Below are 25,642 nucleotides of genomic sequence, written 5' to 3' on the forward strand. Positions count from 1 at the left end.
GAGGAGAATAGTCTTCTTTTACCACCTGTTATAGTTATTTCTTGAATTCAAGTGGTAGGAAGAATGCTGAAAGTTCTGGGTTCAAAGTTGGCTAAAACCTACTTAGTTATATGTAATACAATTTGCTCCTAGTTACCTACCAATGTTTTAGGAAGACATGAAAGTACATGCTAATGCACTAAAAGAATATTAAAGTTAAGAAGTCAAGAAATAAGACAGTCAGGAAGTCTTACAAAATGATGGCCCAACCAGCACGGAGAAGCTCCACCAGACCCTCATTCATCAGCAGAGCATGGCGAGGAACTGAGATTGTTAGTGAATAAAGCTGCCATCCACCAGAGCCATACTAGAAGTAGCCCAGTTTCATCCTTGCCCACTGACAAGTTTAAGAGATGCTGGGCAAGTCACTCAAAATCATTTTCTTCTGGTGATCCAACTGATTCCCTTGTTTCCTAGGTGCCCAACTTGAGGTATGTTAAGTACCTGGCAATTAAGATCTGCCTATCACCCCAACCACTACTGTTTCAAGAGAAGCTGTGAAGGCTCCATTCCTCTTCAAATCTTACACCTTAAGTGCATTAAGCCAGGCACCCAAATTAGTGGGGTGTCTTCTCACTAACTATAGCTTCTGATTTCTTTATATCTAGAAAACAAGGACAATTTCTCCCTGCCTCAAAAATGAAGGTAGCCTCATTACCACTTATGAAACACCAGCATTAAAGTGCCACAGAACAGCTCAAGAGGAACTGAATCCCAGATTAAGCACAGGATTCGGCTGGCAGGCAGTAAACGAGGCAAAGGGCATTATAAGTTGTGCCCAACTGCCTGGCTCCCCAAGCACAGCCCTTTCTGCACAATGAATGAGCTAGGGCTCTTGAGACTGTATTCTGGTATATATCTTTCTGCACAACTAAAATGGTGAATGCTAGAATAAACTCACAAAACGGGAGTGAAATTAAGAGTTCCACAAGCAAACCTGGTCCTTGCATTTCCTAGTTTGACAGCTTGTCAAATACAACATAAACCTTTATTTCTGTAGAAGAGTATATAAGCATGTTAAATGCACAGCAAACAAACAAGGCCCAAAGGCATTAAAAAAAGGAAGTTTTGATAATGAGTAGTATTCTACTTTCAGACTAAATAGCACAATTTCCGAAACTGACACATCTCCATATATTTCTGTCTACTCCACAGAGAAGGCTCGACTACTTAAAAACTGTCATGTACTTTGTCATTGCCCTTCAACACAAAAAGCACCCAGCCACCTTAATGCCAAGAACATTCTACTTTCAAGCTGACTTGCGTTCAAAGATGTTGTAAAATGCTTTATTATTTCTCTTAGAGATGCACTGATACATCGGTCCATATCATATGGGCACTGAAAAAAGAAATGTTGATATTATCACCAAATCGGCTTTTTTTTGGCTGATGTGGCTGATAATGTTGCTGATAAATGCCACGTGCACATGGCCAAACTGGCGGCCTCCGGCTGGTAAGTCTGCTGGGGGTTAAGGGGCAGCGGCGGGGAGGGAAGGGGGTAGTTCCAAGCCACTGCCATGAAGAAGGGAGTGTGGCTGGGACGGGGTACAGGACAGAGCCACGAGCAGCTCATGGGGGGGCGGGGGAAGAAGAAGGCAGCTCCCACCACTACATGCACCCCCAGAGGCGGCACTGGGGTGCACGTGCCCCCCAGATCTATGCAGGGGGTGAAGGCGGGCTGCCACTGCAAGCTGGGGCCAGGGCAGCACCAAGCTCTTCCCAGCAGAGGGGGCTGGGCATGGGACTACAGGAGGCGGGGGGGGGGGGGGGCTATAGCCACCCCAGATTTCACCATAGCCCCCCTAACAGTCACCACTCCCAGCACCACCACCACCCACCCTGAGCACAGCCCTGGACCAGTCCCCCCCACCAGGAAGAGTCCAACGCCATCCCAGCTGATAGCAGTGCTCACCCAGAGCAGATCCAGGGTGGGAGGGGAGGGGCACAGCATGTGCACCCCCCATGCCTCCTTCAGGAGTGCACGCAGCAGCAGGAGCTGCCCCCACCTCCCTGGAAGAGCTGCTCGTGCATATGTCCCACGCCTCACCTATGTGGTGCCTGCCCCAGCCCCACTTCCTCCCTCACCATAGGGGCCCTCAATCTGCTCCCCCCACACACTTCCCCCCAACAGATGTAGCAGCAGGACACTGCTCTCCATGTTGCTGGGCCGCATGGAGGCTGATACTGATCGGTGATATGGCTCATTAACAGCTGGCCATCGATATCGGCCCAAAAAATCTTTATCAGTGCACCCCTAATTTCTTTTTTAAACACTGATAATGGTCCTAACTGATTCTCTTGCCAGGACTACCACAAACATGACAGACATCACACCATTCCACTGAGGACACTAATGAAGCATAGGTTACCACAAGAAACAAAAATCTAGTCCAGCCAACAAACACAGGGTCTTACTAGGACATAACCACTGCTTTGTTTCTTTGAATTCAACTGCTAGCCTATCAGAAAGGCAGGCTTTTCTTGCCCTTTGGATTATCATGCCATTTAACAGAAACACAGAAGTTTGCAGAGTGTAGAAGTTTGTCTTAAAAGCTGCTGAATTTTCCATGAGACCCCAACATTCAGTTTTATGAAAAGCTGAGCCATAGAAGCACTCAAGGTTATCTACAGCGCCCGATGCAGAACAACCCAGTACTGTGCAATTACAGCATACATAGATTTCATCATATTATACAAGACATTTTTTTGACTGGAGCAGTGTCACTACACCACGCCTGATAACTCAAAACCTCCACTCCTGGGCTTTGCCGCTTGCCAAAGAATGCCAGCAATCTATTTTCTTCCCTATTTAAATTGTCCCTCATCCACGCCTGGAACTCGCCCAGTTTCCTCCTGCTCACAAGTGTCACTCATTCCAATTCATTGTCTGCCCTTTGTTCTGGAGAGGACAGATGCTGTGCCAATACGGACAGAAGAACGGCTAAAGCAATGCTTGAAACGCGGCACCCAGCCAAAGGAACAACATCAGAGCTGGGCAAATGGAATCCTGGCTATTACTTCCTAGCGCTCAAGAAAGATCCAGACTTTAGACTCTCTCAAAGCCAGCATTTCTCATGCAGAAACTACAATTCCCTTACATTCCTAATATGAAGCAGCAACAGCAGCAAGGACAAAATAAATGAATAAATAAATAGTTACTGATTAAATTAAGCAAGAGCAGTATGGGCTATACAATGTGGAGCTATGAATGGAACACTGCTTTACTTCCAAGCTGGTGGTAAAGAGGCCAGATAATTAACAAACTCTGCCTCGCTTTTCTGTGAAACTATTACCCCATGACAGTAGTAAACAATGAACAAGTCTGCAAGGGTTGGCACAAACGAGCCAGTCAGACATAAGCAATATGTGAACCCAAACCACCCACCTTCGCTCCAGGGCCCTTGAAGACAAAATCTAAAAGGAAAGCTTCTGTAGCCACTCCACTAATCCCTCTAGTTAGGACCTTGGACACTTTTCCTTACTCAGAGTTTAAATTTAATCAGTATTTTTAAAGCGAAGCTACAAAATAGCCAAAATCTACATAATACCATTTTTATCCATGTGAACGCCTTCAAAATCCATTTGCCACAAAAACGAAGGAGACTGTAAATAATGCCCCACATTCTTTGCCTGCAGTGAACGACTGTGTGCCAACCTGCAATTAAAAACACAAGTGAGCAAGCCCACAACTATCCCTCATACTTCCCAGTACAATCACCAAAACTCGCAACATATTTAATCCCTCAATAGATGGAACTAACTGGCACCGGGGGGGGGGGACCAAAAAAAAAACAGCAATGAAGGAAGATATCAGTACCAAAATGCACAGCAAATTAATCATTTTGTCCAATAAAGAGTACTTTTGTCAAGTACTTCTCTGCGCACCCTGAATGTTATTTTGGACCTGACAAGTTCCAGCATAGTCTCAATATGAAAGTGTTAGTAGCAAATCAGTTAACAGACAGCATTATTTTGGAGCCCTCTAGTTATCTCTAGATTTTCTCCCCCTCCAAATCCCATTCTTTCTATACAACTGCCATGCCAATTAGAGATGTGAAGATCTCAGTGCTCCAAAGCAGCAATTCTCAACCAGGGCCTTGTGACATCCCATTAGAGGTGCCATGTCACCTCACCCCCATCTGAAGACGTAAGTGCTCTCCATCCCCGATGCAGCACCCTGCATTTGCCCCAGCTACTCTAGCATCAGAGCCTGCAGCTGCTTCTCTAGGGACTGCCACCACTGCTGCCTCCACTACCCTTCCCTACCCCCAGGCATCCTGTGCCAGTCCCCAAACACACTCAGTGGCATGCTGTGCTGCAAGTGAGCAGACACAAGGACAGTCACGCTTTGCACCCTTGCTCATCCCCATCCACCTCTCCCATGCTCCCAGGGCTGGCAGGAGGGGCTATAGGGGCAGCTGCTGGCATAAGACCCTGCAGGAGCAGCCTCAGCAGTGGGGGCTGCCCTTGCCCCCTGAAGTGCAGCCCAGGAGTGGGGAGGGGACAGAAAAGGGTCAGGAATGGCAGGGAAGGTCCTGCCCCACTGCCCTTAAGTGGCACCAGCGGGATCAGTGGTTCTCAACCATCTAGCATCAAGGCCTCTGTTTACATCTTTCCTGAAGTTAGATCTTGCTCAGTGATTTTCAACTGGTGTGATGCAAAATTCAGAAAAGTTATGCAAGGAGCCTTGAAGCTGAAAAGGTTGAGAACTGCTCTAAATGCTGACATACCCACTTTCAAGCCATTTTCAATTGTTCCTAGCAGGAAGGATCAATTCTAAAGAGATATACCAAGCACACACAATCATATTTTTCAAGTCAGGTCTCAGCTCCTCCAACCTGGGGACCCATCCAACCCTGCCACCTCAATGACCTGGCCCCCAAGATCTCAATGCAGCCGCAAAGCTACTCTGATCAGTATGTTATGCCAGTCAACAGGATGCATGCCAATAAGCATATATATATGCATCACCACCATTTATGTTCAGGTTGATCTTTTACTGCAGACTTCTCTTGCTGTTGCTTCAATTTTTCTTAATATCTGTTGTAAACACTTCTACGCAAGGCTCTCGACAATTAAAAGAAGTGCCTAAGTTAAGTAGAAACATTACTCTCTTACCGCACATGTGAAATGAGTGCTCTCTCTTCTGCAAACTAGCCAATATAGTTCATCATGTACTTGAGGCAAATGGTCCATGCTTTGAATTGCATTCTGTGACTGAAACTGAGGCCTGACATGACAGGAATGCAGTCAATTTTAGTTACTACCACATTGATCCAGATTATCCAAGCCACTTATTCTTCAGAAAGATAAATGAAAAAAGTGGTAGAAATCAGAATTTTGCCAGCCCTATGAAATATCATCCTGACACTTAAGTTCTACTACTAGCCAAACAAATAGTTAACTGTTCTTTAAAAAAAAAAAAAAGCAGCCATTTAACCCACCAAGAACATAGAAAATATGAAAATGAGGTCCAGTAGCCTTTTTATAAGTAATCCCAACTTTCATTACAGTGGTTTTAGTACTATACAGTAGAGTCAAATCTTTACAGGCTTTCAACAGTGCCTCAGTGCAACATTACATTATTTATGTTCACATCTGCAGTATGCTTCAAAAACAAAAATGCTTATGCAGGGCTTGACAACATATCAAAGTTTAAAAATATTCACTAGTCAGTGACAGGAGATTTGCTTGTGGGGTTTATGCTGTCAATTTATTTGGAGATTATTTTATCTGCTTAGCTTTCAGATAGTAAGACTGTAGAAATTAACTCCTGAAAGTGAACCCAGATGTTGACATTATCTCTCAAATCTGCAGAGTGCCACTACCGCTGAACACAGTGGTCAAGCAGCAGCAGCAGCAGGGCTGGTGTTCAGAGCCCTGTGGTTAGCCAGGCTGACATCAGAAAGGGAAGTGAGAGTGATCTGTTGCTAAATACAAACCAGGGCCTGAAACTTCAGCACTTCCAGCAAAAAACTGCACAAGTGCCAAGTGGATTCTCAAGTACCTGAAACCCAAGTTATTTAGGGATTTAGCATTTAAAATGAATGTTAGCATCTTCCAGGAAGCATGTGAGCAACCAGTACTGAACATCTACACTCCAAAAGAAGCCTCCTTTAGTACAGATGCATTTTTTCACCATCTCCCATTTCCAAATGATCTTATCACATACCCTATGTAGGGCACATAACAACGACCTATCAAGCAGACAAATACAAGGCTGCCCGTGGCAAGTAGCATATCAAGTGGAAGGGATGGACAACAGCAACAAAGAAATTATAGGTCACAGAAAACAAGAAAGTAGCGGATGACCATCAGAAAGTAATTCTGCTTTTGTCTTGCTCTTTATAAAAATGTAGTCAAATACAATCTGGTGAATAAATGAGGTAGCTAATCCCACCAGCATTTGAGTATTTCAGACACGCTTTGCAATTGTTCACTAGCTCTACAGACAGTCCAGCACTAAGCTCTGTCAACCAAGTTGAATGAACAATAAATTTAGCTAACATTTTGTAATTTAAAAATGAGCAGTAGGCTGGGTTTACAGATTTCATAGACATTAGGGGCTGGAAGAGCCTTGCAAGATCATCCAAGTCCAGCCCTCCTGCCATAGGCAGGAAGTCTGCTGGGATCAAATGACCCTAGCAAGATAACCATCCAAACATCTTTCGAATGAGTCCAGTAGGTGCTTGCACCACCTCTGGGGGAGTCTGTTCCAGGCCTTGAACACTCGGATTGTAACGAAGTTCTTCCTATGTTAAGTCTAAAATTGGCTTTCCAGGAGTTAGGCCTTATTACCCCTTGGGGAGCCCTGGTGAACAACTGTTCTCCCAGATCCTGATGCACACCCCTTATGTACTTACAAGTTGCCACCAAGTCACCCCTGAGCCTTCTCTACTTCAAGCTGAAGAGTCCCATGTCCCTCAGCCTCTCTCTCTTCATGAGGCTTGCTCTCCTGGCCTTTGATCAAATGGGTGGTTCTCCTTTGGACTCTCTCAAGCTTGTCCGCATCCCACCTGAACTGGGGGACCCAAAACTGGACATAGTACTCCAGCAGCAGCCACACTAAGGCTGAGTAAAGCAGAAGGACGATGTCCCTGGTTTTGCTTGAGATGCATCAGTGGATGCACACCAGTGTTTGGTTTGCTTTGCCAGTCGCGGCATTGCATTGGTGGCTCGCGTTCATCTTGTGGTCAATCAAAACCCCCAAGTCTCTTTTGGTTGTGATTCTAGCGAGCATAGCACTGCCAAGCCTGTAAGTACAGGCAGTCCTCAGACTTGCAACATAACTGGTTCCTGAAAACCACATCTTAAGTCGAAACGTTGCAAATCTGAAACAATTTTCCCATAGGAAACAATGTTATAAAATAGGGGATTGGTTCCTGAACCAAGGCCTAATACCCTATTTTCACCAAAAATAACCCAGAATTTTGTACTCAATCAATTTTAGATGAGTAATATAGCTACACTGGTGTACTTATATCATAAATAGGAATCGTACTGATTTGGAAGGACTTCTCTGAGGTGACTTTGCTGGACTTTTTGAAGGGCTCTTGCTTGGAATCTTCTCAGGAGTCTTGGCTGCAGGCAGAGCCGTCCCTGGGGGGAGGGGAGGGGCAAATTGGGGCAACCACCCCAGGCCCTATACTTTGGACCCCTCAGAGCCAGGTGGAGAGGCCGCAGCTGCCACATTTGAAGTTCAGTCCATTCTCCCGCCCAACGGGTTGGACGTCCAAGAAGTTTGGACAGATGTTCGCCAGGGTTCGTGGTGTGGTGTCAGATCAAGCCGAAGTCAAAACTGATGTCAGAAAGTTGAAACAGGGTGTCAATTTATAAATGTTGGAAGTGTGAGGCGTTGTAACTCGAAACGTTGCAAGTCGAGGACTGCCTGTATGGTGCTGGTTTATTCTCCCAAGGTGGAGCACCCTGCACTTCTCTACATAGAGTTCCTTCTTTTTGGATTTAAAACAGAATGTCAATAATCTTCCTATATAATTTAAGTAGGACAGGTGCTGTACTCCTTTAAACTGCAGAATACAAAATAAGCTTCTGATAAAGTTACAAGAAATTACCACATTAAAAGGGGGAAAAAAGAACAAGCTGAGAAGCAAAGAGGCATTACACACAAGACAGGATGTAGAGCTAGTTACAACTCACAGAACCGGTTCAAGGTCAGAACCAAAATCAGGTTAATACCAGAGGACAGATTCACTCAGTCAAACCTTAGCTACAATTTGCCCTTCCATAGCAGTAGTGGACAAAATGCTGGATCCGGCCAGTGGCCAGACTCCATTTCCCAACAGCCTCTGCCCACATCAATGTGGCCAGTTTCCATGGAAACTACAGCAGCAGTGGCGCCACGACAGCTTGGGGCCCGGGTTTCCATGGAGACCATCCGCAGCAGCGCTGGCAGGGCACACAGGAGAGCAGGGGGCTGCTCCATAGCCAGGGCTGGGATCTTGCAGCGGTGACAGCAGAGTCCGGAGCTGGGGCAGAGCCACGATTCCCTGCCCAGGGCATGCGGGCAGCAGATCATAGCTCCGTCCTGGTCACACACGATGCTGTCACCACAAGATCCCAGCCCCAGAGCAGCTCCCTGCCTTACCGGCACTGCTGGGCCTGTTCTCCACAGAAGCCCTGGCCCCATATTGTCAAGGCCTGCAGCTGCTAGAGTCTCAATGGAAAAACCAGCAACAGCAATGAGGGCAGGAGCTGCTGCAAAAGTCTGCTGCAGGCCCAAGCTGGCCCATGGGCCAGACATTGCCCACCCCTGTTCTATAGGGTTTTCCCCTCTCTTGCCATACTCCCCTTTCCTGAAACCAGGTTTCCATTTCCCAATATTGAGAGAAGGGGAACCAACTCCCGCTTTAAAGCCGCTTGGGGTGCTCATCTTCCCTCCTGCTTTCCCAGTTTATTTTTGATCTGCTTCCAAGGCATATTTGTCAGCCTCTCCAGTTCCCTTCTCTGTGTCTTCCTCTCCCTGCCTGTGAGGACTAAAGGTAGACTGCTCTTTCTGCGAGTTTCCTTTCTTGCTCTACTTGCTATTTGCAGCAGTTGAAATGTGCTGGCAAATTGTGATCTACAAGTGCTGCCTGGGATAAGAAAGCAAAATCATCCCCAATACAGCTCTACTGTTTTTTGTTTGTTTTGCCCTCTTGTTAAAAGGGCAGAAATAGAAAGGTAGAAGCCACATCCACATTACTTGTGATGCCCAGCTGCTGGCACCAGTACAAGTAGTACAAAGCAATCTGACAAAGACAAAATCTTCCCCACAATATGCACCAATCTCAAATGGAAAGGGGGAGATAAGAAAGGAAGAATGAGAGTAGAAGAGACAAAGTTATAAAAGAGACACTAGAAAAAGCATCTGGAAGCAGAAGAATAAAAGATGGGATAGACTGGGAAAAACAGCCCACATCTGAGAGCTTGAAAACTAAGACAGAAGGTGGCGCAGAAGAAGAAACAAAGCAGCTCTGCTCACACTCCAAGCAAGACTTTGAAAGTTAGAAACTCAACTAGCCATAGCCTATACAAAGATAGCGAGCTGCCTCTTGAGCAGCAGTGCTATAAGGTTTGTGAAGTATTCCCCTTCTAGCTTCCTCTGCAAAATAGTCGTAAGAAGGCAAAGCGACTTTCCCGAGGTTGGAGTAAATCAGCAGAAGAATGAGGACTTCTAACTCATGGGTGGGCAATTTCTTCAGCTGGAGGGCCACTTACTGCATTCTGATTCACTGTCGAGAACCACAAGGGTAGCCCCACCACTTGACAGGTGCCCTGCCCCCTGACTGCCATCTTTGAGACAGACGTCCCATCCCCTAACCCCTGACCTTTGCCACTAGAAGTACCTCCCCTTACCCCCAGAAGTACTCGGGGGGGGGGGCTTGCCATCTTGGAACCAGAAAACGACCAAATCATACACTAGAAGTCAAATGTCTACTATAACATTTTAATTTTATTTCAAAAAATATTTTTTCATGATTTGTGTTTTCATAGTGTGTATAGGGATGATTGCAAGGCACCAGAACGGCGGAGTTAGAAGGGTCGTTTAGCTCTCTATGGGACGGTTAACGCGAGTCCAGCTCACGTCGCCCGATAGGAGGCGGTGAGGTGATAGTCACGGAGGTGGAGAGTCGTTGAAGGTAGAGGTTTATTTACTCACAGTGAACGCTGAGAGAAATGAGATGCAGAGAAGTAGACTGCTAATCATGTCGAGGCCGGCAATGAAGCAGCGTTCGTCACTAATCGCGAATGGGAGGTGGAAGCTAGGTGATCAGGCTATAGCGTCCCTTGTGATAATCGAAGCGGGTGATGAACGAACTCGCTTGGGTGCGGCTGTGTGCTCCCTTATATCACTCAGGTGACACATTCAATGGTGAGCTGGCTGTTTTCACCTATCACCTCTTGGGGTTCTGTGTTCGGGCCTTACTTGGCGTTGCAGACCGGCCGACCTCACCTATGTTGGTGATGCTCTGATAACGAAAGTAGTGGTATGGCAGCGTTTGTTTTACCCTTTTGTGATGGTTGCGGGAAGGAGGGCAGGGCTCCCAATCTCGGTGCCTTGCACATTGATGCCACCATTATGGTGTGCATATGACTTGCCCCCTTGCGCGAGGCAGCAAGGGTTGACTGTGTCTGCACCATAGCGTCATATTCACTTCCATTATATGGCGCTTGTACGGCCTCATAGCTATTTTGCTCAGCGCTGGGTAAGCGTGTATATACAGAAGCAGATAGGCGAATCAGGCGCGACTTTAACCACTGTAAGAAAAAACAGAACAAACAAACGGCAATACCTACCACGCAAATAATCAGGGCAGTTAGCGCTAGTTTCTTCAAGTGTCCAAGGCCAAACATGTCGAGCCAGCCAAACATCCAATCGAGGTTTGACCATACGTTGCGAGCTTGGTGCGTGAGGTTGAGAGCGACGTCTGTTCCTTCTAAAACATCGGTGAGGTTGAAACTGTTGACGTAGAATCGCAGGCAACAGTCCGCAAAGTTCTCACGTGGGTTAAGGGACAGGCGAGGGGCAGAGTTGTTATAGATGCCTCCTAAGGTTTAACATCCTCTAAGGAGGATCGTTGGGGAAGCGCTGAGGACCCAGAGGGGAAGGGAATCAGATGTCGAAGGTGAGTGGTTGCTCCTTAAGGAGACGATCCTCCATGCCCAAAGGGAGGTAATCCCAACAAGGGTCAAAGGGAGCAGGAGGGCACATAAACCCCCATGGCTCACTAAGAGCATCCGGGAATGTCTCCTTGCTAAAAGGGAGGCATATACCCAATGGAGAGATGGGGTCATCACCAAGAAGGACTATGTTACAGTCGCCCGAGGATGTAGGGGGGCAGTCAGGAGGGCCAAGGCAGAGATGGAGATAGGACTAGCTTCCCGGATTAAGGACAATAAGAAGTCCTTCTTCAAATACATAGGGGGTAAAAAGAGGGTCCCGGGTAATGTGGGGCCCCTGCAGGACACGATGGGCAACTTAGTCATCACGCCAGATGATAAAGCTAACATATTTAACGATTTCTTTGCCTCTGTCTTCCTAAGTAGGGACCAGTTCAGCCACCTCCCTGCTGGGCCCCCCTCGGGCCCCGGGAGAGACACGCCTGGGCCAGGGGTTAGCGAGGAGTTAGTTAGGGTACTTCTGGAGAGGCTGGACGTGTTCAAGTCCGCTGGTGCGGACGATCTTCACCCTAGGGTTCTACAGGAACTGGCCGAGGTCATTGCGGGACCCCTGGCGTGGCTCTATGAGCACTCGTGGTGCTCTGGCGAGGTGCCGGAGGACTGGAAGAGGGCCAATGTGGTCCCTATCTTCAAAAAGGGAAAAAAAGAGGACCCGGGAAATTACAGGCCAGTTAGTCTTACCTCAATCCCGGGTAAGCTCTTTGAAAAAATTATCCTGGCACACATCCAGGAGGGCCTTGCGGGGGAATGCATGCTCAGGGGCAACCAACATGGGTTCATCAGTGGCAGGTCTTGTCAGACCAACCTGGTGGCCTTTTACGATCAGGTCACCAAATCATTAGACGCAGGGGTTGCTGTGGATGTAGTCTTTCTGGACTTCCGGAAGGCTTTCGACACTGTCTCTCACCCTGTCCTCATCAAAAAGCTGGGAGACTGTGGTGTCAATGCCCACACGGTCAAATGGGTCGCCAACTGGTTGGAGGGCCGCACCCAGAGGGTGGTAGCGGATGGGTTCTTCTCGACCTGGAAGGACGTGGGCAGTGGGGTTCCGCAGGGCTCGGTCCTCGGGCCCGCACTGTTCAACATCTTCATCAGTGACTTGGATGACGGGGTAGAAAGCACCCTGTTCAAGTTTGCTGATGACACTAAGATGTGGGGGGATGTGGGTGCACTAGAAGGGTGCAATAGGCTACAAGCTGACCTTGACAGGTTGCAACGGTGGGCGGATGAGAATAGGATGGGGTTTAACACTGATAAGTGCAAGGTGTTGCACAGGGGGAGGAAGAACTGGCACCACACTTACAGGTTGGGGAACTCCCCTCTTGCCAGCACGGAGACGGAAAAGGATCTTGGAGTCGTCATTGACTCCACGATGAACATGGGCCGGCAGTGTGGGGAGGCAGTCAAGAAGGCCAACCGTACCCTGTCATGCATCCACAGATGCATCTCGAGCAGGTCCAGGGAGGTGATCCTCCCCCTCTATGCGGCACTGGTCAGGCCGCAGCTGGAGTACTGCGTCCAGTTCTGGGCGCCACACTTCAAGAGGGACGTGGACGATATGGAAAGAGTTCAGAGGAGGGCCACTCGTATGATCAAGGGTCAGCAGGGCAGGCCTTATGAGGAGAGGCTACGGGACCTGAACCTGTTTAGCCTCCACAAGAGAAGGTTAAGGGGGGACCTTGTGGCCTGCTACAAACTGGTCAGGGGGGATCAGCAGGTATTGGGGGAGTCCCTGTTCCCCCGTGCGCTGCCACGAGTGACCAGGAATAACGGTCACAAGCTGGCGGAGGGTAAGTTTAGATTAGATATTAGGAGGCGCTACTTCACAGTCAGGGCGGCTAGGGCCTGGAACCAGCTTCCAGGGGAAGTGGTGCAGGCTCCTAGCCTGGGGATTTTTAATAGGAAGTTAGATGAGCACCTTGCCGGGGTCATCTGACCCCGGTGCTCTTTCCTGCCAAGGCAGGGGGTCGGACTAGATGATCTACCTAGGTCCCTTCCGACTCTAGCTACTATGAAACTATGAAACATAATCCCCCCACTGTCGCCAGAAGGTAGTCAAGGCCTAAGTGATTAAGACACACACGCTGGAAACCTGTCCGGGTAGAGTTTCCAAATGTTTCAAAAGCTTGGTTGAGATACACAAGCTTCATGAGTGCGAGGGGGTTCCAACACTTAGGAAATTGGTTCCCAGCTGCTCAAGATGTGACATCTCCCCCCAAGACATTTCGTTTTTTCGGTCCCCGTGCATGTTGGTTGCAGTGCGTACTCTTTTCTGCATAGAAAGAAAAGTGGGGGGACCCTATGGCTGTAGTAACCAATGTCCACTGACCCTTCGACTTTTTTGGGATTGAAAAGGTAAGCTAGGTGAATATTGAGGTTGTACCATATCCAACCGGATGGTAACTTTTGATTGTGCTTTCTGGAACCTGGCAGGACTGGGCAGTTGCCTGTTATTGCCGATTGTCCTTTTTTGGTTTCTGGGTAGATCATCCTTCGTGCAGATTGGGTACAGAAGTTTCTGAACTGCATTTCTGAAATGAGGGTACTATTAACTTTGAGGCCGTCAGTCAATGCACTAATACCGCATGATTGATGGGCGGAATAACACGCAGATAACATAACTCGGATTCCACTGGGTAGCCGATGTTCTGGTTGACCCGCAGCAGTAGCAGCCCAAACAGTCAGGTTAATGAACAGTTGAGGGTCTGAGTGGTTTGCAGCTGGGTAAAACTGCAGGATAGCAGCGGCAATTGTTGTTGTACAGGTGACTCTGCTGGAGGACGCGGAATTGGTAAGCTGAACGATAGGGAGTCCCCCTCCCGTGTAGTTGAGAGGGCCTAACTGGATTCCATCTAGTGACTCTGGGCGGGACATGGGACATGTGGCTGAGTTTGCCAATTCCTCCGCGTCAGTGGAATTTAGAATGAAGGGGGTAAAGGAGAGCGTTAGGTCTGCGGACCCCCTCGGAGCTCAGATACAGGCACCGAAGGTCCCATTATGTTGAGACATGTTGCCCGCACAATTGGACAAGAGGATGGCAAGGGTGGTGAGGAATGCATTATTTTCGAACTATGGTCTTTCCTGCAATGCCGAAGGTCACCCCGTGGGGTGTCGGTGGGTTGCAAAAGAACTCGAGGAGCCCGCTCCTGCAAAACAAGAAGCTATGACAAATGTTTTTCTCGCCGACTTAGCCAATTGTGATGAGTTAAAATACGGGCCATAGGGCCGTCACACCAGTACGTATTGGGGTATGTAGCGGGCTCGAGGACAGTGGCCTCTACCGGGGTCGAGGGTTGGGGCCCCTTGGGGATCATAAGCCACACAAGATCTCCCTTAGCATACACAGGTTTCCAGGGGGTTGGTGGCGTAAGGGGCTTTACCGTCCAGTGTGGTTTGTTGGAATTGAGGTTGGTTAAAACCTTGGGGAGGCGTCTCTCCCACCCCTTATAACTACCCCCTCCCGTTGTGCGGAGCGCTTGTTTGAGCACCCCATGGCCCTTTCGACCACACCGCTGCTCTCTGGGTGGTATTGTAGATGCGTGTGGAGCACAATGCTGCGTGCCGAGGCAAACCAGTCTAGCAGTTTACTAGTGAATGGGGGGCCTCCGTCAGTTTGGATTTAGGCTGGCTCTCCCCACCACTGGATGATTTGCTGAAGGGCACCTTGCACATCCTTGGCTGTAGTGCGCTTGAGGGAAACACATGCTATGTTGCAGGTCCCGAGGTCAATGGCTACTACACCCTTTGGGTGGCTCTTTGCACCTGGGAGGGGGCTGACGAGGTCGACTTGCCAAGTTTTTCCGGAGCTAAAGTGCAGTGAGCCAAACGCTCTCTTCTCGTGGCACTTGGAGGTGGTGGGTTTATTGGCCTGATAGGCCGCACACCGACAGGTAGTGGCTACCCACTGATGGGCTCGCACTTCTGTTGGTTCACCTCCTAAATGCCGCCACCGTCGGTGGGCTTTTGCTGCTCCTGGGTGACCCCAGAACTCGTGTAGCCATTGAACGGGGTGATCAGATGAGGTCGGGCTCTGCTCAAGAACACTGGCTGGGGCAGCTTGGAGTTCTGCGTCCAAGTGTGCATGAACGGGGTCCGTATCGGGGCAGTGAGATTGGGTGTGCTTGATCAAAGGAGCAGGGTGGAGGCTTTTAACTAAGTCGAGGATGGTGGCCTACAGCAGAACATGTGCAGTGGAAGTTCCGCCACCGGTACACATTTTGTAGATGTATTCAGAGTCAATGGCAATGATGCACGGTGGTTGGCTTGGGTTATGGGTGGTCGAAATGTGTTGAAGAACACACAGGAACCCCATTAGCTCTAGCGTTTGGGCACTGGTGTCGCAGCCTACGTATTGGATCTCCATCCAGTCACATGCTTGACACGTCGCTCCATATTTCTGTGAGACCTTTGTAGATCCGTCTGAGGCCAGCCACGCTGGTTGAGTTGTTCTGTACAGGACGATACGCTCCTGACAGGTGGTTACTGGGTGAGGGTCCTCCTTAAACTGCCAGTGGCTCCACCTTGCATGGGTTTCATTGACTAACTTGGCTCAGGTCGTTAAGAGTCCATTGAAGCAAGTGGAGGACCTGTTTGGGTCAAGTGCTGGGATGGTTTCTGCGCTCAGGCCGAGAATCACCCCTTGTTGCGCCGAGAAGGGTTCCGCGAGTTGGACGGCTAGACAAGCCAGGCCTAGTCCGTACTGGTGCTGTTCACCAGCAATAGCTGTGAAGTTGTAGTACACGGGGTGACCTTCGGCGTTGCACACCACCAGGGACAGTTGATCGACCACGCGTACCTGATCTGCAGCGTTTCGGATGGGGAGAAACTGTGGAGTGTTGGTGGGTCGCAGAAAAACCCAAGGAGCTCGTCAAACTTCTTTTCGTCTGAGCTGTCCCAGAAACAGGGATGCCAGGAGATGTCCAGGGATGCCAGGAGCTGCCACGCATCTTCTTCTGGAGGTGTCGGATGAAGCGGTGTAGGTGTGGGTCCGCCACTTCATCCCCTCGCATCAGCTGACCTAGGAGTTCTTGAAATTGTTTCTTTGTTGTAGGTCATCGCTCCCTCCAACAAGATAATTGGTCCGGTTTTTCGATCGAAATTCCTTTGGGGGTGAGTGCGATTCCCAAAAAGGTGAACTGTTGGCTGGGTTTTTTTTATGGACTTTTTCATGTTGATGGTCCATCCAGCTTGAGCGAGGGCGCAGGAGACTCGCTCAGTTGTTTCCTGCACGGCAGTAGAGTTCAGGCCCATCACGAGGATGTCACCTATGTAAGAGTGAATCTGCAGAGTTCGGAGGGACCACGCTCTTTAGGACCGGGCTTAATGCCCTCGTCACTGCTGCGGGGGAGTTTCAGTAGCCTTGAGGGCATACTTTCCACTTATACATAACTCTGTTGACGCACATGTTAAGGAGCCTTCGTCGTCTGTTAAGGGGATGGAAAAGAACATGTCCTTTAAGTTGATGGCGCAGGCCCATGATTGCAAGTGCAGGCATACATCGTGTAGTAACTGGCTGATAGACATCATCGTGGGGGTGGCAAGCAGTTTGATGCGGCTGTTTGCAACTCGGTAGTCCACAACAAGCCTGGCTTGGGAGGGGTCTGATGGCTTAGCGATGCCCCATCCCGACAGGTATTTAGATTGAGTAATTATTTCTAGCCCACCTTGTGTGAGAAGGGATTTCAGCAGTTTGTCTAGGCTGGCTTTTAAGGGCCCTTTCGTTGGAATAGGGCGAAATTTCCAAGAATTCAAATGAAGCGGCTCCGGCCGATGTGCTGGGGCGTTGACAGTGAACGGGATCGGCGATTGTTCTTCTGTGGGGACTGCTTGCATTACGGGTCCTTGGAGGTGTAGATGTCATATTCCATTCACACCCAGCAGTACTTGACTCCCCAGGACGGCTCGCAAAGGTTTGGCCGCTGCCCTGAGTAGCTTAAACAGTGAAACTAATACTTTGACCACCAGAACACTTTCAGTCACGTTTAGTCCCCGAATGAAGATGGTTGCTCTTGTGTGCATATGAGGCAAGGAGGGGGTGATGACATTGACTTGCGCGCCCGTGTCGAGAAGCGTGTGGTGCGGAGTGGGTACGGTCTTTGGTTCAGTCGGGTGGTGAGATACCATAGGGGAGCATACAGCCGCTTGTCTCCGGGTCGGGCTTCAGAGCTTGCAGCCGCTATTTGTTTTTTGGATGCGTCACTCTCTCTTAGACCGCCTCTGTTGTCATCATCCCAACGGAATCCTAGGGCTGACGTGAGCTTCTCTTGGGTGTCTTGATCTAGGCAGCGTATCTGCTGCTCACTCATCCCTCCTTGGTTTAGGAGGAACCCAAACATGGCCCACTCCCTCGGCGTTCGCTCCAGTGGTCCTTGAGGCTCGCGTTCCCAGTGCTGGTGCCCAGCATGGTTGTGTGGGTAGCCACGTGAACTGTGGTCAAAGTTAAACGGATAGGCAGCCATTACAGACGGAGCGGGCTCACTCAATGGGGTGTCCACTTGCAGCTTGTGGATATCCTCTGGGATGCTACTGACCGGTTGTCCGCAGAAAGTATGAAGCCACAGGTGGGAAGTGGGATCATTGGGCCAGTAGAGGTCGCAGGCGGCGGTAACCCCTGCCATGAGTATTGGGACTGAACCCGGGTCACTAAGGTACTGGTGGGGGTGCACTCCATGCGCTTGGGCATTCGTGAGTTGCCCCCTTGGATTTATGATCGGGTCCCAATGGTAGCAACTGAAACCTACAATGTAGTTGGCTAATGAGTCCCGTCCCCAGTTTGCTGTAGACTGGGGCCCCTCATGGACCATGCATGGTGTCATTGATAGCGCCATGATCACCAATGCCGGGAGGGATATGGGCCATTTGTGATTATGGGCCGCAACGTTCACTCCCTCCAGTCCGGATGTCCAGATGGGACTGCATAACATCATGGTGGTTTCTTCTAGATCGACTCGGTCATAACCATAGTCTATAACCATCCAGCCCAGCCAGACTAGCGGTGGTTCCCCTGGATGGCGTGTGGTGGAGGTGATTAGGTCACGGATCTCCGCCCGGGACCTGCTTCGCCAGGAGGTCGTCGTTACCGGGTGCCCATCTAACCCGACCGTGACCTTAGTGTTGATCGGGAGGGCTGTGACTGGTTGCGGCAAGTCTGGCGGGTGAGGTAGTTCTGGGTAGAGGCTAGGCAGAGCCCCTTTTGATAGCTCTACGTCCTGGCCCCCATATGGTGGAGGTGGGGCAGATGGCATGGGAGGCGCGGCTTCGGGTGGCTGTGCCTTCTCTGCCAGAGGCACTTCCTCTTTTTCTGTATCTGCGGCTTGCTGTACTGCCTCACAAAACTCCGACTCGAGATCGGAATATGAGCGCACGACATTTACAAAGTGTTAGTAAAGGATACCCAGACACTTATGTTTGTCTCAGGTTGGACTAGTCCATTTGTGCACGGCTTTTCCATGCATCCCCAAGTCACTGATGAGATCCCCGGCCATTTCGTGCCCCCTTGAGCATTCTTTTACAGGCGGGCAACGGAAATTATCAACTGGTATGGGAGCTCCTAGATCTTTTAGATGTCACAGACCTCTGGCCCATGTCTGCGTGGGGGTGGGGGGGTCTCCTGTCCCATACCCCTTAACTTTCTTCAAGGACAGTGTGTCCCTCATCATTTGGGTGGAACAGGGTTTTGGGGTCTGAGAGTGGGCAGCCGAGAGCAGCTGGTGACCCCTCAAAGGCCCATTTCTTTTGACCCTTCTTTAGAGAGAAGTACCCTCGACAGTCTTTTGGGGCCAGGCTTGCAGAGTGGTAACTCATATGCGCCCCAAGTTCTGTATGATCATCGGTGGTACAGCAGCCCCGACCCCAGGGGCAGACGGCCACTAGCGGATCTGTGAATCCTGTTTGTAACGCCATGTCACGCTGCTGTCCGATCGCAGCGCAAGGGACCGGAACAGTGGGGTTAGAAGGGTTGTTTAGCTCTCTATGGGATGGTTAACACGAGTCCAGCTCACATCGCCTGATAGTAGGCGGTGAGGTGATAGTCACGGAGGTGGAGAGTCGTTGAAGGTAGAGGTTTATTTACTCACAGTGAGCATTGAGGAGAGAGACGAGATGCAGAGAAGTAGACTGCTAATCATGTCGAGGCCGGCAATGAAGCAGCGTTCGGCGGTTGCTAATCGCAAATGGGAGGCAGAAGCTAGGTGATCAGGCTAGCGTCCCTTGTGATAATCAAAGCAGGTGATGAATGACCTCGCTTGGGTGCGGCTGTGCGTTCCCTTATATCACTCAGGTGACGCGTTCAACCGTGAGCTGGCTGTTTTCACCTATCACCTCTCAGGGTTCTGTGTTCGGGCCTCATTTGGCGTTGCAGACTGGCCGACCTCACCTATGTTGGTGACGCTCTGATAATGAAAATAGTGGTATGGCAGAGTTTGTTTTACCCTTTTGTGATGGCTGCAGGAAGGAGGGTGGGGCTCGCCATCTTGGTGCTTTGTGCATCGATGCCACCATTATGGTGTGCATATGACATATAATAGCTTAAGAGAGATTCTTTTTCTTGTATATTGTGTGCAGGGGAGTGTGGGGTGTGGCTGGAGGGTGGGTATGCGTCTGTGATGGGGTGTGGGGGGTTGTGAGTGGATGTGGCTGTGTGGGGTGGTATGGGTATGTTGCGGGGTATGTGCATATGTGGGAAGTGGTAGGGGCAGGATGTGGGAGTGTGGGGTAAGGGAAGGTAGGATAAGCCCACCGGCTGGATAAAATTGCCTGGCATACCAAATCCAGCCTGCGAACCATATTTTGCCTGACCCTGTTCTAACCTACATTCTACACTGTGAGGGGATGAGGCCTCCACAAAAGGAAAGAAAAAAAAAACCCTGTAAAACCAAGGAAGAACCCATCCCCAGCCCACACTGAACAGAGTACTCAGCTGGAAAGGGAGGCAACAAGGACCATCCTTTTCTACACGCATTCAATAAGAGTTCAAGTGCGCCATCTTTCCTTGGACAGTGTTTATCTGTGATTAAGTTCCCTTATCTCAAAAAAGTAGGTCAAGTGCACAGTTTAGATCCTTGGCAATTGAAGGGCTTTGTTATTATTCTATAGAAAAGTCTAATTATGTAAGTGGTGTTAAGAAATTATTGAGGACAGGAGAGAAGACAAAAATCAAACTTTCAGAAATTTAAATGCACATCACGTATCGTTATACTAGCACTGTATTTGGCAAATCCTGGAACAAGACTCACTCACCTAAAGCTGACATCAGTGCCTATCAAAATGTTAACCTCAGAGCTAAAAATAAGATTCAGATCAATTTTTAATTAAACAACCTGCACTGGCAAGTCTTGTAACTAATGCTGATCAGCTCAGCGACACAAGATTTTAACAACAGAAAATTATCTCCTTTAGGTAACTTTGATTACCTAGATTAAGTGCATGGAAGGGTGGGGGAGGGTCTGAAAAAAAGAGAACTCAATTGGCTATTAGCTGTCTCATGAATGGCTTGATAAGACAGCCCAGTGACCTACATTCATAAGCGCTTGTACTAGAATACATTGCTAAAACCCAATACAAAAGCTTGTCCCCATTAAATGTTCTACATTACTAAGCAGTGATATCTTTTAAGAAAGATGTAAAATACTTAACTGCCTTTAGCAGTGATAATCTTAATTAATGCTCCACACAACTTTAAAAAAAAAAAAGCAGCAGCAGTTTGTACTTTCAAGTCATATTAATGTATTACACAGCAGGAAACATTCTAAGAACAGAAACCAACAACATAAATGAACAATGATGGAGACGCTAGTTCTCTTCATTTCCTACTTATTCTCAAACAGTGCTCTACAACTGAATTTGTTTCTTTAAGATTACATTTTTGTTGCATTTATTTAAAATGTGCCAGGGATTCTTTGACGTTTAAATTCAACCAGCCCAATGCAGAACTAATAACTTGCAATTTAAATCATGACTCACTTAAGATTTGACTGAAACATGTCTTTAAAACACTTACTCGGCTACTCGACTGACTAGTCATGTAAGCTAAAGCAATTTCTTTACAGCTGCTTTGAAAAAGCATACAATAACCAACGTTAACCAAATCTGACTTGCAAGATCTCCAATAGCGATATCTAAAAAGACCAGTATGGTTCACTCAGCAGTAAATCTGGGCATCGGTGAGAGCCACTTCCACGTAGTGATCCCTGGTAACATCGGACAGCCAAGAGCTCCCAAACTGACAAAAACGCCAAAGTGCACAAAGATAAAGATACCCCATTTTTGTCATATGAAAGAAGAACAGTAAATCTGAATTCTGAAGGTTTCAAATCCAGTTTTCCCTGAGCACCTGTGCAAGTGGCCAGATCTGGTATTTCAAGCTTCAAAGTCCACATCTTCAGCTTCCAAACATACAGCCAAGCCAAGCTGATTGGCAAACATTAGGCCACGGAGGTAATGCCTCCTGAATAGTTAGCACTTTACTGACAAATAGTTTAGACAGTAATAAGCACTGAGGCCAGAACAAACTTGAATATGGTACGAAGAAATCTCAAAGACCCAGAGAGCACTTTGGTATCTGTGAATTTTCAAGATGAGCTGGGTGCCTAAATGCTCTCTGGGACTCCAGACACCTCTGGAACACACTGCCATAGTGTTTGGTGGAATCACAGCAAACCCAACACTAGGGATGCAAGAGTAGATCCAGACAAGCTATTTCATTTCAGCCTATCAAAAAAGATAAGGCATTGAGGCAGAGGAAAAAATGAAAGCTAGTCTTGATTTAAGATACAGCAACAACGTGGGCACAAAAATGGACTTGACTGGCACTATATTGAGCAGCACACCGAGTCCTTGTTATGGAGGGAAAGCCTCACACTACTCTTGTAGCAGCCACAGTTAAAACCAGTAAGCCAAGTATGCTGCTGCTAACTTTCCTACAGTTAGGAGAGGGTTACCACAACTTAAGAAAGTGGGAAGAGAGGCATTACTAGAGAAACACTCTCAGATCCCAAGTCTTAGCTGAACCCCTCCCCAAAAGCAAGCAAGCAGTCTCTCCTCAGAACATGCACCCCCACCTGCTACTGACATCCAGCAGATACAAAGTACTCACAATAGCTTTGCAACCAACACACACAAGATAACTTTGAACACATTCAAATGAAACATTTTCCAGTCTGCACCTTTAATGTCATCAGAATAGACTCAGGTGTTTATCTCATGTATTGAATGAAGTTTCATCTGTTGGCAGCCAGTAACCTGGATGTTAACTATGTAAGTTTAAAGAGAGTAACACTGGCACACAGACTAGAGCTGTTATGAAAAAGTGACAGGTTCTAAAGTTCTGGGTTCCTATGAGAGAAAGGTGGGGAATCACCATGGACAGCTCAAGGAAGACAACTGCCCACAGAGCATTAACATTTAAGGCACATACAACAGGTGGATGCATATTCAGGGTTCCTGAAATTCCTTAACAGCAGCACGTTGAACCCAGAACACTGTGTCCAAATTTGATTACCTCACATTAACACATCTACACAGTTCAAAGAGAAGGGAGACTTCAAAAGCTAGGATTATCCAACTTCAGAAAGGGGAATTAGGGTTTGTCCCCAGTGGGGAAGTGTTCACAGTCCTAGCTATACCAGAACGAACTTTCAGAGCAGACACATGGGACCAGTGTGAAAAGAAGCTTGCACCAGTGCAACAAACCCTGGTGAAGGTCTTACCTTCCTATGACACATCAAGGACTGGCCACTGACAGAGGCGTGATGTCACACTAGAAGGACTAATGGTCTGATCCAACAAGGGAACATTCTGTTTTACTAATTTCTACTAGTCTACACTGATCACTTACATCAGACCAGTGTTCAGGGTCAAATTTCACAACCTGGAAGAGTATGCAGAAAGCTTGAATCTCTACAGGGTATTTGTAACCAGAAATTCAGCTGATTGTTACATTTCACAAGTTTCTAGCCAGGCTTATTTATTATTATTTAAATGAACCAAGTATCCCTCTAGTCCATAAAACCAACAATCCAGTTTCAACATAGCACTGAACTTTATACGCTGTGGCTGTCTCCAGGATTGAATGAAACCCTGCTGTTTTAACTGTGATAAGGTAATACTATGCTGTAAGCAAGTTCCCAACACTAAGTTCCATAAAAAGTTATGACAAAGGCAAACACAAGGACATTGGTAATCTATAGTTATTGGTAAGGGATACTACCACTTATCCCAGTTGTAAACAGGCCAAGCACATTCCTATTAGGGCATCAGGAAGGCAGCTTTCTTGTCTTCCAAATCCAGCTGGGTCCCAACCCTCATTCAACTTTCCTACCATTCCTCCGAGGCATCAGAATTTAAACACTATGACAGCTCTACCCATCTCCACCTAGGAAGCCAGGGCACCCACAAACAAGAATGTAATAAGGAGGTACTGTTCAATAAGAAGCAGCAACTCCAAAAAATGACAAATAATATCTATTCAAATTGTAGTTCCTTGATAAACAACTATTGAGATCTTTTCTTGACACAAGCACAAAATAAACAGAACCTGAAAACAGGAAGTGGGAAAGGAGAAGCAAAGGGCCCTCTCCTTTAGCTCGCCAAATTGTATGCAAAAACAAATTGCAGGATAAAAACAAAAGGGATCCAGTTTTGGCCAGGAACATTTTCTTGGCATTTAAGTGACAAGTCCCATAAAATAAAGAAAAAGCAAGCATGGAAACCAACCCATACCTCCGCAGCACATGGAGATGTTCAATGTTAATTAACAGGAGCACTCCATGCTTTTTACTTAAATATTCAAAAAGTTATAAGTTCTTTACTCGCAAACCCCAGAACGCAGTGCTTGGCAAGAAACAGATCAGCCAACACATGCATTCAGTGAAGTTCTGCCCTGTGGGAAACTAGTTCAATCAAATCCAACTTGGTTTCAAACCTGCTCAGGGGCTGGCAGGAAAGGCTGCTATGGGAAGCTAAGAACAGACAAGGGTCCCCTTTCATCCACAACTTAGCTAGGAAAGAAGCTCCCAAGCCCATAGCTGGAGGCAGACTGAGCCATCCCCCATTATGGGCCAACATCACAACCAATGTATAAGGCACATGGATACTGCCTTCTGCCAAGGTCCCCATACTATGAAAGCCCACACTGCAGTCTGGGTGCACTCCAGGTAAATCCAAGTGGGAAGAAAAAGTAACTAGACTAGGAAGCAACTAGGAATCTACCTACCGACAGGACTATGGCGGACATGGGGGAAAGCCAAGTCCCCACCGTCAATGGCACAGGCACAGCAGACCCAGGTGGGAAGTTTGCCCAGCAGATCTCCTCACCTGGGCGGTCTCCCCTGGGCATGATAGCTTGTGCAGCACCCCTAGAGAAGGGCCCAGCACCATGGGATGCCCATAATCCTGCACAATGACCAACGGTTTTGGACAATGGCACCACACAGCTGCTCCCTGGACCTGTGGGTGGGTGCTGCCCCACCCCAGACCTCAGCCAAGATCTCCCACCACCCCCATCCCCCAAGACTGGGGCCAGGACCCCCCCAACCCCGTGCACCAGGGCAGGTAGATGCCAAGCCCTCACGAAGTGCCCCATGACCTGTGCCTGCGCCCCCTCCCCACAGCCCAGGGCAACCCCAGCCCCCGCGCCACCTACGTCACGGCGCCACCGCCCAATGCGAGGCCGCTCCGCGGGGGTCGCCGCCCGTCCCCCGTCCCGTTGTGTCCCCGTGCGGCCCCCGTACCTGGCCGCAGCGGCTCGGTGATGCTGAGCACCAGGAGGAAGAGGAGGAGGAAGGTGCCGCTGTCCGCCTTGGGCACCATTTATCCTCCGTTCATCCTCCCCCAGCGCAGCACCATAAACCCGCGGGCAGGGGGCGGGGGCGGGGCCGCCGAGGCTCCGTGCGCGCCGGGCCCCCCCACGGGAGCCAGCTGTCCTTGCCGAGCTGCGGCCCGGCTCGCAGCCCGCCCGGGGGCACAGGAGGCGCCGGCTGGTGGCCGGAGCGGAGCGGGGCGGGGCGTAGGGCAGCGCTGGCCGCACCGAGGGCCGCTCCGTCGGGCTGCAGCTACGCACAAGATGGCGGCCGCCCCCTCTGCCTCCTTCCCCCGCCGGGGGCTCTCCGCCAATCAGCGCCGGGGGGCGGGGCTGACGCCCGCCTCATCTGCATAGGCGCCTGCTACATAAGGTGAGAGGCGCCGCCGGCCCCGCCCCCAGCCGGGAGAGGCGGGGCCTTGCTCACCTGCGGGGCGGTTGCAGTCGGGCGCTGAGGGGCGAGGTGAGGCCTCTGCTGCGCTCGTGCCTTCCTGTCAGCTGCCCCAGGCCCAGACCAGCAACGCTTCAGCTTCTCCTTAGCTGGAGAAAAATGGGGGCTGTGCTGCAGCCTTTTTCTGCCTTCGACTAAGCTCAAAGCACAAATAAGTATCGCTGGGTAGCCACCTG

General features: G+C 49.0%; 1 protein-coding gene across 2 annotated transcripts in view; it reads right to left on the reverse strand.

Annotated features, from left to right (window-relative positions):
• Positions 1 to 25,304, reverse strand: part of DGCR2 (DiGeorge syndrome critical region gene 2) — a 75,679-nt gene extending 50,375 nt beyond the window's left edge. For both annotated transcript variants that reach the window (XM_090062731.1, XM_090062730.1), the window contains exon 1: positions 24,948 to 25,304. In XM_090062731.1, coding sequence (XP_089918857.1) covers positions 24,948 to 25,026 — 79 coding nt within the window. In that variant the 5' untranslated portion in view covers positions 25,027 to 25,304. The remainder of the gene's footprint in view (positions 1 to 24,947) is intronic.
• Positions 25,305 to 25,642: the final 338 nt, after the last annotated feature.

The sequence above is a fragment of the Crocodylus siamensis genome, chromosome 9, assembly GCF_052110815.1.
Source record: "Crocodylus siamensis isolate JL-2025a chromosome 9, ASM5211081v1, whole genome shotgun sequence".
NCBI classification, from domain to species: Eukaryota; Metazoa; Chordata; order Crocodylia; family Crocodylidae; genus Crocodylus; species Crocodylus siamensis.